Raw genomic sequence first — 16,376 nt, forward strand, 5'->3', positions numbered from 1 at the left:
AATTTGAATTTGCATATCAGTAATTGATGGTCTGTTCCACAGTCTGCACCTGGTCTTGTCTTCACTGATGATATGGAGCTTTTCCATCTTCTCTTTCTTTACTTATCCTATTGGTGGTTTACTGTCCGACTCGCCACACTAGATTTTCAGTTATAAGAGGGCAAAGACCTTCATCTGCTTTATCCAATGCACAGGAAGAAAGCATGATACTTAGTGGGGGTTCCGTAAATACTCGGGTGACATGACTGACTGCCAGTCCTCTTTTCCAGTTCTCAGCAAGACAATTTCCTTTACCTCATGTCTGGTTAAGAAATGGTCTACTCTTAGGCTAAATGGACGAGGAAGGCAGGGAGGTAGGACCAAGGTACGAGTGTGAATTATACTTGGAAGATTAACATGCAGCATGGAGTTTCACTGGGAAAATTCTGGAGCTGGGAAGTGAACAAATTAGGAGAAGGTACGCATCCCAGCCACCTTGGGCCAGGTATTAAGGATTTCACCTAAACACCTCAGGTGTGGAAGGATTACTTTGTTAAGCAGCTATAATTCTGCCACAAAAGCCTTGACTATATTTCATAAACTGCAACAGTATGGGTGAAGTGAAAGCCTGCACTCTCTCTGGCAGGAAAAGACAGGGAAAAATAGAGCCAGAACTTGAAAGACCATTAACTAAGTTCTTGTTCAAGATGGAGGCTTGATTGGTGGTAATAAATTAATGGGTTTAAGCCATTTAATCTCCAGGGAAAAGGGCTGTTTTAACAATAACTCAGAAAATACTGTACATTTATGTAATGAGTGTGAAAAGTTGTAGTCCTTCCCTGATGCCATTTGGATTTATATTGACGATGCATGTTGATCAAATTAAAGGGGATGGGCCTTCACCAGGGATCACTTTGTCTTTTAATGGCCTTTGCGTTAAAATGAGAAAAGTGCACAGAGATGTGGATAACTACATAATAGCATCTTGCAAGCAACTTGTTCTATAGATCTGGATTTTTCTCATATTCTAGATGCAGTTACACTTGAAAGTTCCAGATGTTTTACTGATAGCCTAAAAAATGGATGCAAATGACACAGCCAGCTGTGCAATATGGACAGATGCTAGTGACATGTTCAGATGATGGTGAGACTGTGTATGTGCTATGTCCCAACGACCTTGCTAATAATCCCCGGTGGCCTTTCTGACTTGGTCTGTCACTCTCCCCTGACACTCTCAGTCTGGTGCACTGGTCTCCTTGCTCTTCATATACACACAAGGAACGGATGCTGCAAGCTTAGGGCTTGCACCTCTCCGTTCTGTCCACCCAGACACTTACTGCCCTTAACTTGCTCCCTCATTCCTTTAGGTCTCCAAAGAACATTTTATAAGAGGCCTTCCCTGACCACCTTTAATTTTGTGTGTGTGAATTCAAAAAATATTTATTGATATTGTTTCAGGTACTTGGAACACATCAGAAAGCAAACAGATCCCTGTCCCCATGGAGCTTTCAGTCTAGTGTTTATCCTACTTCACCTGAGCACTGTGACCCTGGGCACCTGTCTGCCCTTCAGGTACCCAGTGAGGGAATAAGTAGGCCTGGCACAGATGTAGGTAACACACTTACTGTCCTGTAGATGCCAAACAGGAACCCCACCTGACCCCACCCCTCCCCAATATAGGGCTGGAAGTTAATTTTAAATAAGAAAGCACACTGGGGATACTGATTATTACATTGAAGACAGTATCCAGTGACGTCTTTCTTTTTCAGTTTTCTTTACAGCATTTATCTTCAACTGACACATGTTTAATAAATGCATTTATTGTCCACCTTCCTCATATCCTCATTGCTAAGAATATAAGCTCAGTGAGAGCAAGGAATTTTGTTTTGTTTACTCAAATTAGTGCCTGGTACATATTAGGTGCTCAATAACATTGGCTGAGAGAGTGAATGATGACATGTGACTTGTTTCAATGAGCATTTATTTTCCCAAGCATCTCTGAAATATTTTATGAATCATGAAAGTTAGTATTTTATGATAACAAGACTCCTGAAGAAAGTTCAGATTTTAAAAACTTACAATTATCCATCCAGAATATTATAGGTGGTGGTAATCCAACTGGGGGCCTGCAGGGAAGGACTAAAGGTTGACCATTTCGAAGTGTCATTGGTTCAAGTTTTTCTTTGGTCCATAACGGTGACCCTATTAAATATAATATTAACTAGTAAGTTCTGCTGTATTGAAAAATCAAAAGATACATTTTAAAAAGATATATTTTATAAAATGTTCATCTTTCTAATCTTTCGGGAAAAAAGTAATTCAGAATGTATATACATTAAAATAACTAGAAAATATTTGTTTGACACAGGACTGTAAAGTAAAATCCTGGTGTGGCGCTGTGGGTTAATATGCCAGACTGCAAAGCCATTTGAACTGCCAGATTGGTGGTTCAAGCTCACCAGCTGCTCCTGGAAAACGCTATACAGGGTCACTATGGGTTGGAACTGACTCGATTGCACTTAACAACAACAAATAAAGTAAAATGAAAGTTAAAAAATTCTCTTTCACTGCCAATATAAGTATCAATTGTGAATCAGTAATTTTATGTCTAGGAATTTATACTAAGTACATTGCTAAAATGCTGCTGTTATTCTGTGGAGTCAGTTCCAACTCAGTGACCCAATATGCAGTTTCCAATGAGTGGCTTGTTGGGTTTCAATTGTTGACTTCGTGGTTCAAACCGACCTTGCCTTCTAGTGCTTTATCCCACAGCGCCACACCTCGGATAGTACATAATTTTGCTACAAGTATTTTCTTCTCTCCCAAACAGAAAACACCTAAATATCAAAAGAAGTTTTGTCAAATAAATAATTGCATATTTATACCTTTTAATAATATATAACATTATGTATGAGGTGACTTCAAAAAGTTTGTGGGAAAATTCCATTATCTTTTCATGTCATTTGCCCATGAACTTTTGAAGCCCCCTCATACATATTTTCCCAGGAAAAAATGGAAAAAATATTTGAGCAGTGATTAAGATTCACAAGTAATTTAAAATTTTCTTTTTGGTTTTTGTGTAATTAATTTTTATACAATAAACACGTATTACAAATGTAATAATTTTATTTAAAAATGATCATGACAGCAAATGGTCACTGTTCTTTTAATGCATCATCTTGAGGTTGTTGAGATGACTTAGGTAATGAGCCGTGCTAAACAGCTGGAGTAACAAGGAATGGAGACCACTCGATTTTCCAGTGAAATTTGAAGCCAAAAATATTTAAGAAACAGAACTTAGATCTGACCCATTTTATACTGAATTTATGTCCATCTAACCAGTGGAAGTTTAAGGAGCCCTGGCAACGTAGTGGGTTATAAGTTGGGCTGCTAACTGCAAGGTCAGCAGTTCAAATCTACCAGTTGCTCTCCATGTGAGAAAGATTAGGCTTTCTGTTCCCATAAGATTTATAGTCTTGAAACTCTATACGGGGTCACTATGAGTCAAAACTGACTGGATAGCACACAACCACCACCACCACCAGAGGAAGTTGGTTTGCACATAAAATACATGAGGAATAGCTAACTATATCGCTTCTAAGGAGAAACATTTTTCTGAACCTTGTCTTTTGACTCAGTACCTGCATAAAAGACACATGGGATTATCAAAGCATGACGTTAAGAAATGTCTTAGGATAAAGTAGGAAGGAGTAATCATTTTCATGCAAAATAAAGTCAGAAATATTGGAAGCAATTCTATTATTTGCTAGTAATAGTATTTGGCTTTCATAACAGATGCTGAGATTTGGAGCAATGCTTTAGAAAGTGTCACATTCGGCTGACAAGCCTCACTTACTGGATGGGCGAATGACAATATTGTTGGAAACTGCAGCCCCACGTTCATTCCTTGCTGTGCACTGATAGATGCCTTCGTAGGTCTCTGCTTTCCCCTCACTCATGATGTTGATTATGAGGGTTCCTGAGCCAGGGCTCATGGTGACCAGAGGGTCCTTATCTATGTCAAAATGAGTCCCATTACGAGTCCAGGAGAAACTGCCCAAATACAGGAAGCATTAAACTGGTTAATGGTCTAGAAAAATAGCATTATATCTTCTGGAAACAAATTCCTGGAAGTTTTGTGGGTTTCTAGAAATAAGTTCTAGATGTACTATTTAGTAAAAGAGCAATAGGTCCCCATATCTGAAACATTTAATTGAATTATGACTTGGAAAAAAAAAACAAAGGATTGGTTGCACATTTTAAGGGACAGGTTTCCATTAGACTCAGCCCAAGTCTGACTCAATAATGAAATCATGCACACAAATTGCCTGTCACTCTTCAAAGGGAAAAAAAGGGGGAGCAGGTCTCCCAGGCACACACTCTCAGAGCTGTATTAGCATTTTTATTGCAAACTCCGTTGTTTATTGAGTTGATAACCTGTCTATAAAACTTTGCTCTGGGCTGAAATTTGACAAGAAAGGCCTCTGCAAGATATATATATATATAATTAATCAGAGTAGTTTCCAGTTACGAAAATGCAAAGAAAAAAAAGATATGTTCATTGTTGTTTTAAAAAATAGGCTGTTCCTGGTTACAAATAAGATCTATTCCTAACTGTGTTTTTCAGTCTTTAAATGGAATTTGAGGGTGAATAAAAAATAAGAACAGGTGCATACAGTATATTTCGTTGACAACGGGTTTAGTGCAAGAGAAGGGGCACTGGTGGCACTGTGGGTTAAGTATCCAACTGTTAACTGCAAGATTGGTGGTACAAAGCCACCAGTCACTCTGCAGGGGAAAGATGAGGATGTCTGCTGTGATAAAGATGAGCAGAAACCCTGGATGGATGGATAGGGTCGCTGTGAATCAGAATCGACTAGATGGCTGTAGATTTTTCTTGGTTAGTGCAAGACAAGACTCCAAGCCTTTTCAGTGACTTAAAAGCTGCACATGCAAGTGACAGTAATAATGATGAAAAATTTATTGCATGTTGGGGTGGGTTCGATCATTTCAAACCCTTTACATAACATTAAAGAGCAAGTTGTGCATCCCCCACTCCTGTCAGTTTGTCTGCTGAGGTGGCTTGAGTGTTGCCATGGCGCTGGAAGCTATTTTAAATACAGCAGGGTCACCATGGTGGACAGGTTTCAACTGAGATCGACTAAGACAGACTAGAAAGAAGGAGAGGAAGTCTACTTCTGAATGGTTAGCCACTAAAATCCTTATGAAATGTAGCAGAACACTGTCAGATAGAGTGCTGAAAATGAAAACATTATGAATAGCACCAGAATAGTGTCAGATATCGTGCTGGAAGATGAGATTCACAGGTTGGAAGGTACTCAAAATATGCCTGAAGAAGAACCGCCTGCCCAAGGTAGAGTTGACCGTGATGAAGTGAACGCTTTCAGGACCTTCATTTGCTTATGAGGCACAACTCAAAATGAGGAGAAACAACTGTAAACATCCACTAATAATTGGATCATGAGATGTATGAAGTATGAATCTAGGAAATTAGAAGTTGTCAAAAATGAAATGGAATACATAAATTGTATATCCTAGGCCTTAGTGAGCTGAAATGGACAGGTATTGGCAATTTTGAATCTCACAATCATATGGTTTAACATGCTGGGAACGACAAATTTAAGAGAAATGGTGCAGCATTTACCATAAAAAGAACATTTCAAGATCTATCCTTAAGCACAACCATGTCTCTCTTAGGATAATATCAATATGCCTACAAGACCAGTTAATTATGTGCTCCAAACAACAAAGCCAATGATAATAACATTGAAGAATTCTACCAACTTTTTCAGTCTGAAATTGATCAAACATGCAATCAAGTTGTATTGGTAATTACTGAAGATTGGAATATGAAGCTTGGAAACAAAGACAAATGGTCAGTAGTTGGGAAGTATGGCCTTGGTGATAAAAATATGCTGGAAAGCGCATGACATAATTGAAAGACAAATGACTTCTTCATTGCAAATACCTTTTTAAAACAACATAAAAGGTGACTATATACATGGACCTCATAAAATGGAATTCACAGGCATCAAAGTGACTACATCTGTGTGGGAAAAGACAGTGGAAGAGCTCAATTTGTTGTTGTTGTGAAGTGCCGTCGAGTCGATTCCGACCTATAGCAACCCTGTATAGGGTTCTGAGGAGTCGATGGTGAGTTTGAACTGCTGACCTTTCAAACAACTTTGCAGTCTGGTGCATTAACCCACAGAGCCACACCAGGACACAGCCAAAACAGGACCAAGGGCCTTCTTATAGATGCCTTTCAGTTATAGTCTGGGCTTAATAATTTACATCACTTAGGGACTCCTACTTGGGCATTATTGTTGTTAAGTGCCATCGAGTTGCACTTCAGTATAGGGTTTCCAAAGAGTGGCTAGTAGGTTTGAACTGCCAACCATACAGTTAGCAGTCAGGTGCATATCCTATAACGCCACACCAGGACTCCACTTGGGTAAGTCAGTACCAGAAAATTCTTTCTCAGTTGATAATCTGTGATAGTTAAATAAAATATTCTTATATTATGATCCAGGATAGCCTAATAAAAGTCAAATAAAATATATAATATTTAGAAACTTTCACTTATTTATTACTTAAAAGTCCACATTGCAATTTAATTATAATAATTCAACTGTGCAAAAGGCCCATATATTATAGCTCATCCACTAACAAATTTTCTAACATTACTGGATTTCATACTCCTCATCTATAAAATATATTGGCTGGGCCTGATTATCTCTAATGTCCCTTTCAACTCTATAAGGCTATGCTGTCCTCATGCCAGGATCCATATGGAGATTCCTGAGTACTGAACCCTGCCAAGTTTGGAAAGCCATTTAGGACCACTATGGAGCTAGAGAGGAACCTTGGTTTTGCAGTGAGTTAATCATTCAGTAGCTTGCTAATATGTCGGTCATATGAATCCACCAACAACCCCACGAGAGGAAGATAAGGCAGTCAGCTTTCATAAAGCTTTACAGCCTCAGAAACTCCATGAACAGTTGTACTTTGTCCTAAAGGGTTGCTATGATTTGGAATTGACTCAATGGCAGTGGTCTTGTTGGTTGTTATTGTTGTTTTTGATGGAGATAGAAGAGATTTTTGAAGCCATCAAATTGAACATTTTCATTTTACAGATGAGGAAAATGAGGCCTGAGAAAAGGGATTTGTCAAGTTAAAAGGCCATTTATGTCAGAACCACTACTGGATGGCTCTTTACCCATCTTTCCACCATATCTGAGCATACTATGAGTACAGAAATAGAGCAATTCAGGTTTTAAAACTTATTTTTAATAAAGCATACAGACAAAACAATGAACCTTCAAATGGTACTTTCAGAATGGCTAAGACCAGATGCATTAACGTCCCTATCTTGGAAGGGGCGGACCAAGGAATTTGGTTAGATTATAATCTGAAGTTGTTTGCATGGAGCACTATCCAACCACAAAAGAAAGTGCCTTGTATAGGCTAATTTGTTCTACAGAGATTTCTGAATTCATTTCTATATGTAGAGACTTCCCTGACAGATTCCAGCACTGTAACAAAGCACAGAGCACACCCACCTTGGAGGAGGTTTCCCTTTGGCCTCACACTGGATTACGATGTTCTCCCGAGGGTCGATAATATAATCTTTAGGAGACTGTTGGGTGATGGTTGGAGGCTGTACCACTTAATCACAGAAAGAAGAACAATGTAAAACAAACAAATAAATCATTTAATATGATAATATCAACCTTTTTTTTTTTTCTATACAAAAACTTTTTACCCTAGACTATATATGGTACAAATGTATTTAGTAATTTCTACTGTTCAGCCATACAAGTTCAGCAGACTTTCAAATAAAAGTCACTTAACTCTGGAAAGACAAGCATGACTTCCTTTTTTGGTAACTCTATGGCACTCACAAACACTCGTTTCCACACTAGAAGTTTGGGGAAATAATTACCAGCACAAGCCTAGTATGGAGATAGTTTCTTTTCTGATGTAACAATGAGAAATTCCTCTGACAGATACATTGATTCAAACAATGTTTTTCAAGGAAATTTATGTATGAGGTAAGGTGTATTTCTCTTAAGGAAAGAATAACTCACTAATAGCTTATCAACGAGACAACATACATTAATAGATTTTGTTGTTGTTGTTGTAAAGTCATGTCCAGTTGATTCCAACTCATAGCAACCCTGTATAGTGTTTCTGAGGAGTGGCTGGTGAGTTTGAAGCGCCCACCTTGTGGTTCAAACCAACCTTGAGGTTGAGTGCTTATCCTATGGTACCACACCAGGACTCCTAATATACTTTGTTGTTGTTAAGTGCTGTTGAGTTGGTTCTGACTCATAGCGACCCTGTATAGGGTTTCCAAGGAGCAGCTGGTGGGCTTGAACTGCCGACTTTGCAGTTCAAACGCCTTTGCAGTCCCACCAGGACTCCTTTAGAAACACATAAATTTGTGAAGTTAATATCAAAACAATTGTTAAGTTGGAAAACCTGACATGTCTTATTAAAGCTAAAGCAATCTTAGAAGATAAATGGACTTGAGGAAATTCTTTGCTATAGGAGTTGATATTTCCATCAAAATTTCCAAAATGATATCTGATCATCTATTATTGAATCTTAGAGGATAAATGTCTCTGACACAAAACAATCTGCTCCAAAGAAATCTGGCATCTGTACCTCCAACTCACCTCAAATTGTTCTATGAGATCAAAATCAGAGTGTTAGAAAAGGAGTGAACTGAGAAATAATATAGTCCTACTTCCTCTTCTGATGCTCAGCACAGCAAAATGACTTGCCTAGGAAGGCCCACAACAGAGAAGAGAAGAGGACTCTCCCAAGTAGCTCCTAATAGAGAGCAACCATCTTCTCTAATTCTTAGGAGAGCCATTTACACAGACCAGTGGTTCTCAACTGGGAGCAAGGTCTAGAGACATTTTTAATGGTCACAAATGGGAGTGCTACTGGAGTCCAAGTATGCTGATTGGACAACTAACTCCCCACAACAGAGAAAATTCTGGCAACAAATGTCATAGTGCCACCACTGGAAAATCCTGGCACTAACCCTGGTGTGAATGGTGTGCCTAAACTATGCCATGCTGTGGCCCTGACCCAGTCATTTTCTCCTGCATCACACAACTTCTCCTCGGCTTACTCTTGAACTTTCCTCCCTCTTCCTTTATTGTTGTGTCAGATCAGCTCATTTTTTCATTCCCTGGATCTTCCCTTTCCTCTCCACCCACGTTCTCTAGTTCCTTTCTGAAACTTCTTCTACTTGTCAACCAAATATTTTCTAAAATGGAATCATTGCTCTCTGCTCTTGTCCCTCTTTCCTTCAGCAATTGTTGTAGTGCTTAATTTATCACCTTCACCTCCAATGTCTTATAAATCTGTAAACATGGTTCTGTTCTCTTATCTTCTCATCAGTCTTATTACTGTCTAATGAAATGTCAAAAGAAACACCGAAAGAATAAATTAAAAGCTAAACTCATTATTGCTTTCATTTATTGTTTGCCGATAAACTACTATGACCACTATCAGTAGCAGGCTATTGGACAGTAACCGTTTTCCCTTCCTTTAGCAATATGCTGTTCATCTTTTCTTCCAGCTATTAAGCCAGTTGCTCTTCCCAACGTCTACAACCATGCCTGGAACCCTTGTTTCTCCAGCCCTGTCACTGTCCACTGTTGGTTAGTTGTTTGTTCTGTTAGTTAAGAACTGATCTGTTTAACACTAGCTATGAGTCCTCAAGTGAGTTTCTTAAATTCTGTGAGCTCTTGTTTCCTCTGGGCAGAAATGGAGTTTAAAAGTAGCATCTACCTTTCAGGGTAGCTGGGAGGATTAAATAAAACAAGCTGTGTAAAATTCTTATTCGTATATGCCAATGTTATATGTAATATTAGTGGGTATTGCACTATTTTCATGACTGTACTTATTTGGACCATGTTCTTCTCTAAGTCATCCTTGATATTCAGGGAGGACAGCATTTGAGATAAAGGCAGGCTGCATGGCATTCTACATGCAGGGAATGGTGGACAAGGGCGAGTGGCTGAGGATATTCCCAGAAGCGAATCAGTCTTATACTTTGCTGGGAGTGCTAGAAGTACAGAAGTGGTGGTTTTAAAGTCAGAGTTTCTAGTCATATGCCTACAGCAGGGCTGGTTTAGATGTCACTCCAAACTGCCAGGAGTTTACCTTTCTGGAGACATATGCTTAGGTTTCCTGCAATTAACAAATGCTTTTCAGCAGTAAAGGAAAAGGAGATTTTATACAACTTTCCTGGCTGATCCAGTATCAAATGAATTTTCAGATGCTTGAGAACAGACTAATTGTTTTCCAGTCAGATGACAGATGCGGCCCCACTATCGGAGGCAGCAGGGGTCTCTTCTTAGAAGAAGCCACTCAGAAATGACAGGAACATGGGTGGCTTGTCTTTTACACAATCAAAACCATAGTCAAGTTCGCTGGGCTCTTGTACTGATGACAACCAGAAACACTAGTATACACAGCCTGAAGGCTCAAGAAGTGTAAAAGGACACCCAGCTGCTGAGTAAGGTGTGGCTTCTGCATGCACCTACCTTCTGAAAGATACTAAAAGACATATCTTTATTCTAGCAAGCACTTGTTGCTGTGTGCTGCCAAGTTGGTTCCAACTCATAGTGGCCTGTATAGGGTTTCCAAGAGCAGCTGGTGGGTTTGAACTGCCGACCTTGTGGTTACCAGTCCAGTGCATATCCTACAGAGCCACACTATGGCTCCCAGCAAGCATGTAAGAGCATTTAAAACCAGAATCTTTCTCTCTAAATGTGATGAATTTTCTCATTGTGTTACATCAGATGTGAATAAGCTGGGAGGTTAGTAGAGCAGCATATGGGTAAAAGGAAAAAAAGCAATCAATACCTGTGTCTTCAGAATTCATGCAGGTAAAATATTAAGTGTGCTTTGTACTATATAAATTCAAGGTTTAGCCACAGAAATAAAACACATATGCTTAAAAAGACACGAGTCACAAGGCACAGTATTAATTAGAAAATAAAGACATGATCAGCTCTTCACACTGCCTAGTAATTTGTAGAAAGACACTTACAATCTTCAAGAAGTTTTGCTTTTCCCCCATCAATATCAGCAGGTGAGTGGGCAAACAGGATTAAAGAAAATCATATGTTAGTAATAAGAACGTTAGAACCCTCAAGATAAAGGTACATCTCATCTATCTGATTTGATCTTAAAAAACCCGAACAGTATAGCGAAGGTTGAGGGTTGCGAAGTTGTAAGAGAAAGAAGCTTGCATTAATGGTTTGATTTACTCCTACAGCATCTCTCCACATAAACATATGGAGGAACAAAAGCAATGCTGTAGGGAAAAGCGATTCTTCTAGAAAGAAGAATGGCTAATTCCATTCCATACGTGTGCTGGGCAAGTAATTATGTTCAATTTGAGAGATAGTTGAAATCTACAATTAATCTGAGTTGTCACATACTGTGTAGTGTCTGATCCTATTATCCCAGACATCACTATGCACATGGTAATAACACCTAACAATGAGACACTGCTGTAGTGCTCCATCGAAGGTAAATTCAGCAATCGTTTTAGATTTTTAGATTATTATGGTGAATCACCAAGTCTGTAACTGAGCTTTCCTGACTGTTAGCATATTTCTGCTTCAGAATTCCCCAACCTCACAGAGAACTGCTGATACCACACCAAGGAGCAGCCCTATACTAGAGGAGGGGTAAGAGGAATAAGGGCAGGGCAGAAATTACATTAGCATGCAATTCAAATGATTCTGCAATGTTGCCTGTCATTCCTCTTTGCAAAGGTTAATGCAGGCATGCCTCGGTTATCCCAGACTTTCTTTTCTTCATGGATACGCTTGCTTCTTCTCCATTAGCAGAGGTAATTGAGTTAGCCGTAGGTGACTGTTTTTCTCTGATTGTTAGATTGAGCAGTCCGATTAAGGGAGAATATATTTAACACAAGAAAGAACAAAAGTATTTCTCTCAAGAGCTTGCTTCTTTCTTGTGCTTCTACTAGGGCATTTCCACTCCGATGGCCTTCAGCAATCATATTTATATAAATATGCAAGTTGCTGTTGTCTTGTGCCACCAAGTCGGTTCTGACTCATAGCAACCATATATATATATATATAATTGAAATTAAAGTCATTGGATTAAATAATTTTTCAAAAGAAGAAAAACACTGCATTTTATTGTACTTCAGGCACAAAAAAAGAAGGCAAGTAAATGTAGGACAAGCCACCTCTCTTCTTAGAGGCAAAGCAACCTCTGTGGTGAGAAAAGGACACCCCAACAATTGAACAGTCCTAGGAAAATGCTATCTCCCTTGCACCTTGGAAAGCTTGCCGAATCAATGTTCTATTCAGGAAACTAATGGATTCAAAGAGGTTGGGTAGATTAGGGATAAAGGGTAAATCAATTCTGAACTGCAGTAATTGCCCAGATTTGAAATTCTGTTTTCTATTGCAGGAAAAGTGACCAGTAGGAACCTAGAATTATCTTCATTTGTCACAAAGAAGCCACTCAGATTAGGGAGAGTGAAGCATATAGTACTGTGGTGTTGTGATTAAGTGCCATTGAGTCAGTTCCCACTCGTAGTGAACCTGTATAGGGTTTCTGAGGAGAAGCTTGTGGGTTGGAACCACAACTTTACGGTTTACAATACAGTGCTTATCCTACAGTGTCACATCAGGCAAAAATCACACCAAACCCAAAGCCATCTGAGTGGCTTTCAACTCACAGCAACACTATAGAGGATTTCCAAGATTATAAATCTGCACAGGAGTATTTTCCTCTTTCTCCCAAGGAGTGGCTGGTAGGAAAAGGGCAGGCACAGGAGCTGTTGTTTACTACATTTGAAGTAGTATTTTTGAAGATTACCTTATTTTACTCTCCAAATTTGAATCTTGGTCTTTGATCTCCATTGTTAATTCACAGAGGCCTATTCACTAAGATTAAGGAGCCCTGGTAACACAGTGGATTATGAGCTGGACTGCTAAACTCAAGGTCAGCAGTTCAAATCTACCAGTTTCTCTTTAGGAGAAAGATGAGGTTTTCTGTTCCCATGAAGATTTACAGCCTCAGAAATCCTCTCAGGGCTGCTATGGGCAGAACTGACTCAGTGGCACACGACCACCACCGCTCACTAAGATTGATGTCATCTGCATTCCCTAGTCCTACACTCATATTTAAAATGCATAAGTAAAATGGGAAATCTGCATTGTCTGAACCCAGAGAAATAAGCTATAGACATAAGCTTGAGGAGACAGAGGAGCAAGGGGATTGAAACAGTCCCTATCCCCACAGTCCTTATCCCCAATCTTTTCTAGGACCCTCTCAGCATCTGAAGTGGCCAGTGGATGTGTGGAGAAGTCTCCATGATCACTTTAAAGTGATTCCTCTTATTTTCTAGTTGATCAGGGCAGTTTCAAAACTCACTCGTTCTCAGACCAAATGCCCCCCAAGGTACACAAAAGACACCTGACTGGGGAGGAAGGTAATGACAGGGAGAGGACAATAAGAATAACCATTGCCTTGGCCATTTCTGTGGCGTGGGTCTTTATAAACACCAGGTGTTGAAAGTAAAAGCCATATTAACTTTGATTAGCTTTTCAGCTTCACACAGACCTTCTTCAATTCACACAGCTCAGAGTGATGGTAAATGCTGGGGAGGTTTTGACTCCCGGGCCTAACAGCTTTGAAACGTTAATACTTACGATCAAGAGGTACTTCCAGTGCACTAATCATCTGGCACAGGAAGAGAATCAGGGGCACTCTGCCTGCAGATAAGCACTTCTTTTTTGGCATTATTTTAAGCTGCATTAGCTTAGCTCCTGCTGAGATCCACAAGCTGAATTTCCTTTTCTTCTTTCACAAAAGGGTTCTGTGCACTGTTGAAATAATGTTCCTGCAGGGTGCTGAAATAGGATGGAATAAGAATAATAATTATAATGTATTAAAAACACGGAAATGAAGAGCGGAAGTCGGTAGCACAGAAGACCAGTCCTGTATTATACATAAACTCTATAAGGGGAGCTTAATGTTTAAATATTTAACTCTCAAGGCTGGAATAATCATTTATTCATAAATCAGCTAAAATCTGTTCAGAAATATCGGTAGCAAGGTAAAGCGAAATCTTTCTGCTTTGCCATTCTTACGGTTTTCCCTTTTTAAATATTTGTATTGTAACTGCTCTCAGAGGCCAAGATGTCTTTCTTAAAGATCATGAAAACGTGGCATTTAAGTGTGTTGGAAACAATCACTTTGTTGCCCTTAGAGGGGAGGCCTAATGCCTTTTCTACTCGAGAGTTGATCTCTGGGAAATTTCAGGGCTTTGTGGACATTTGCTTCAAACTCAAAATATAGATTTACCAGCTGAACCAGCTACAATTCAGGCTTTCCTGACCTCTCACCTAGAAAACCTAAACAGACCTCACTGCAGCCACCCTCCTTACTGGTGTTGGATTAACTTCTTCCTAAAGGGCTTTTGCTAGGGATTGAATTGTGTTCTTCTAGAACAGAGGTGGGGAATGTCCAGCCCGTGGACTGTATAAGGCTCATGAAAGCTTTTGGTCTGGCCTTGCCAAAGGCAACGACATTTCCAGCCAAGACATAAAGGATGTTTGATCAAATATGTTGTTGTTGTTCTGTGCCGTGGAGTCAGTTCCAATCTTAGTGACCCTGTACAGGGTTTCCGAGGCTGTAAATCTTTACAGGAGCAGAAAGCCTCATCTTTCTCCCGTGGAACAGCTGGTAGTTTCAAACTGCTGACCTTGCAGTTCGCAGCCCAATTCGTAACCACTATGCTACCAGAGATCCTTTGATCAAATATAGCAGGCTAATTTTTAAGTTTGTATGAAGCAGCTATCAAGAAATCAAACGACGTATTGCATTAGGCAAATCTGCTGCACAAGACCACTTTAAAGTGTTGAAGAGCAAAGATGTCAGTTTGAGGACTAAGGTGCGCCTGACCCAAGCCATGGCATTTTCAATAACCTCATATGCAGGCAAAAGTTGGACAGTGAATAAGGAAGACTGTAGAAGAATTGATGCAACTGAGTTAAGGTGTTAGATGTACCGCCAAAAGAACAAACAGACCTGTGTTGGAAGAAATATAGCCAGAATGCTCCTTGGAAGCCAGGATGGCCAAACTACGTCTCTCATACTTTGGACATATTATCAGGAGGGACCACTCCTTGGAGAAGTATATCATGTTTGGTAAAATGTAGGGTTTGAGAAAAAGAGGAAGACCCCTAACAAGATGGATAGGCACAGTGGCAGCAGTGATGGACTCAGGTTTAGCAACAATTGTGAGATTGGCTCAGGACCAGATACAGTGTTTTTCTGTTTTGCATAGGGTCTCTATGAGTTGGTATAGACTCATATGGAAATAGACTGCCACATCTTTCTCTGAAGGACAGCTGGTGGATTCAAACCTCTAACTTTTTGGTTAGCAGCCAAGTGCTCTAAACCCATAAAGATGACAGCCAAGGAAAGACTATGGGACAATTATACTCTGGTCACATAGGATTGTTATGAATTGGAACTGACTTGATAATACACAACAACAACATAAGGGACCTACCAAATAAAGTTCAATATATCCTTAAATAGGGATTAAAAAGACTCAGTGTGCTGGCCTCAGTTTATCCTACCAACTTAGTGTTATTGTTGTTGTTAAGTGCTGTCAAATTGGTTCCAACGCATAGCGACCCTGTATAGGGTTTCTGAGGATAAGCTGGTGGGTTTGAACCGCTGACCTTGCAGTTCAAATAGACCCTGCAGTCCAGCATACTATCCTGCAGCACCATACCAGAACTCCCATCCTTCTATTTCCATTTATAACTATTTTTTAAAAATAAATATAAATATAACTATTTTTTTGTTTCTTGCTTTAATGATTTGTTTCTATTTTCTTTCTTTGGCCAATTCTTCAATATGCTTTGAATAGTCCCACTTTGTTACCTTGGATTCAATCCCTTTAGCCAAAAATGCCTTTTTCACCTTAACAGTGCCAGCTTACATGGAGTAACATAAGATTCATGGCAACTCATGTGTCAGAGTAGAAATGTGCTTCCTAGTGGTTCGCAGATCAGTGCTGATCCTACAGAGCATCTTATTTCTAGGGAAAATGAATGAAGAGAAGAAAGAAAAAAGGGAGACTTAAGATCTTTCATAGCTTAAGATTTTGATATAGCTTTCAGAATCACAGCAACTCGCAAACTGAAACTTGCTCTCCAGTGTAGAGATGCTAAAGCAAATGGAAGAAATGAGGAAGTCCAAGAGCTGAACAGAAAATTTCAAAGATCAGCTCGAGAAGATAAAGCCAAATATTACAACAAAATGTGCAAAGATCTGGAATCAGAAAA

The 16,376-nt window shown here is 39.4% G+C and overlaps 1 protein-coding gene across 6 annotated transcripts in view; it reads right to left on the reverse strand.

The window, feature by feature from the left end:
* NRCAM (neuronal cell adhesion molecule) overlaps positions 1-13,845 on the reverse strand; it is a 99,602-nt gene extending 85,757 nt beyond the window's left edge. For 3 of the 6 annotated variants that reach the window (XM_006859280.1, XM_006859278.1, XM_006859277.1), the window contains exons 1-5: positions 13,725-13,830; positions 11,078-11,095; positions 7,563-7,668; positions 3,836-4,032; positions 2,059-2,181 (exon numbers count right to left, since the gene is read on the reverse strand). In XM_006859280.1, coding sequence (XP_006859342.1) covers positions 2,059-2,181; positions 3,836-4,032; positions 7,563-7,668; positions 11,078-11,095; positions 13,725-13,830 — 550 coding nt within the window. Of the gene's footprint in view, positions 1-2,058; positions 2,182-3,835; positions 4,033-7,562; positions 7,669-11,077; positions 11,096-13,724 lie in introns of all 6 variants that reach the window. The other 3 variants (XM_006859279.1, XM_006859282.1, XM_006859281.1) reach the window with 3 other exon arrangements.
* Positions 13,846-16,376: the final 2,531 nt, after the last annotated feature.

Source organism: Chrysochloris asiatica, unplaced genomic scaffold (genome assembly GCF_000296735.1).
Source record: "Chrysochloris asiatica unplaced genomic scaffold, ChrAsi1.0 scaffold00032, whole genome shotgun sequence".
In the NCBI taxonomy this organism is placed as follows: Eukaryota; Metazoa; Chordata; class Mammalia; order Afrosoricida; family Chrysochloridae; genus Chrysochloris; species Chrysochloris asiatica.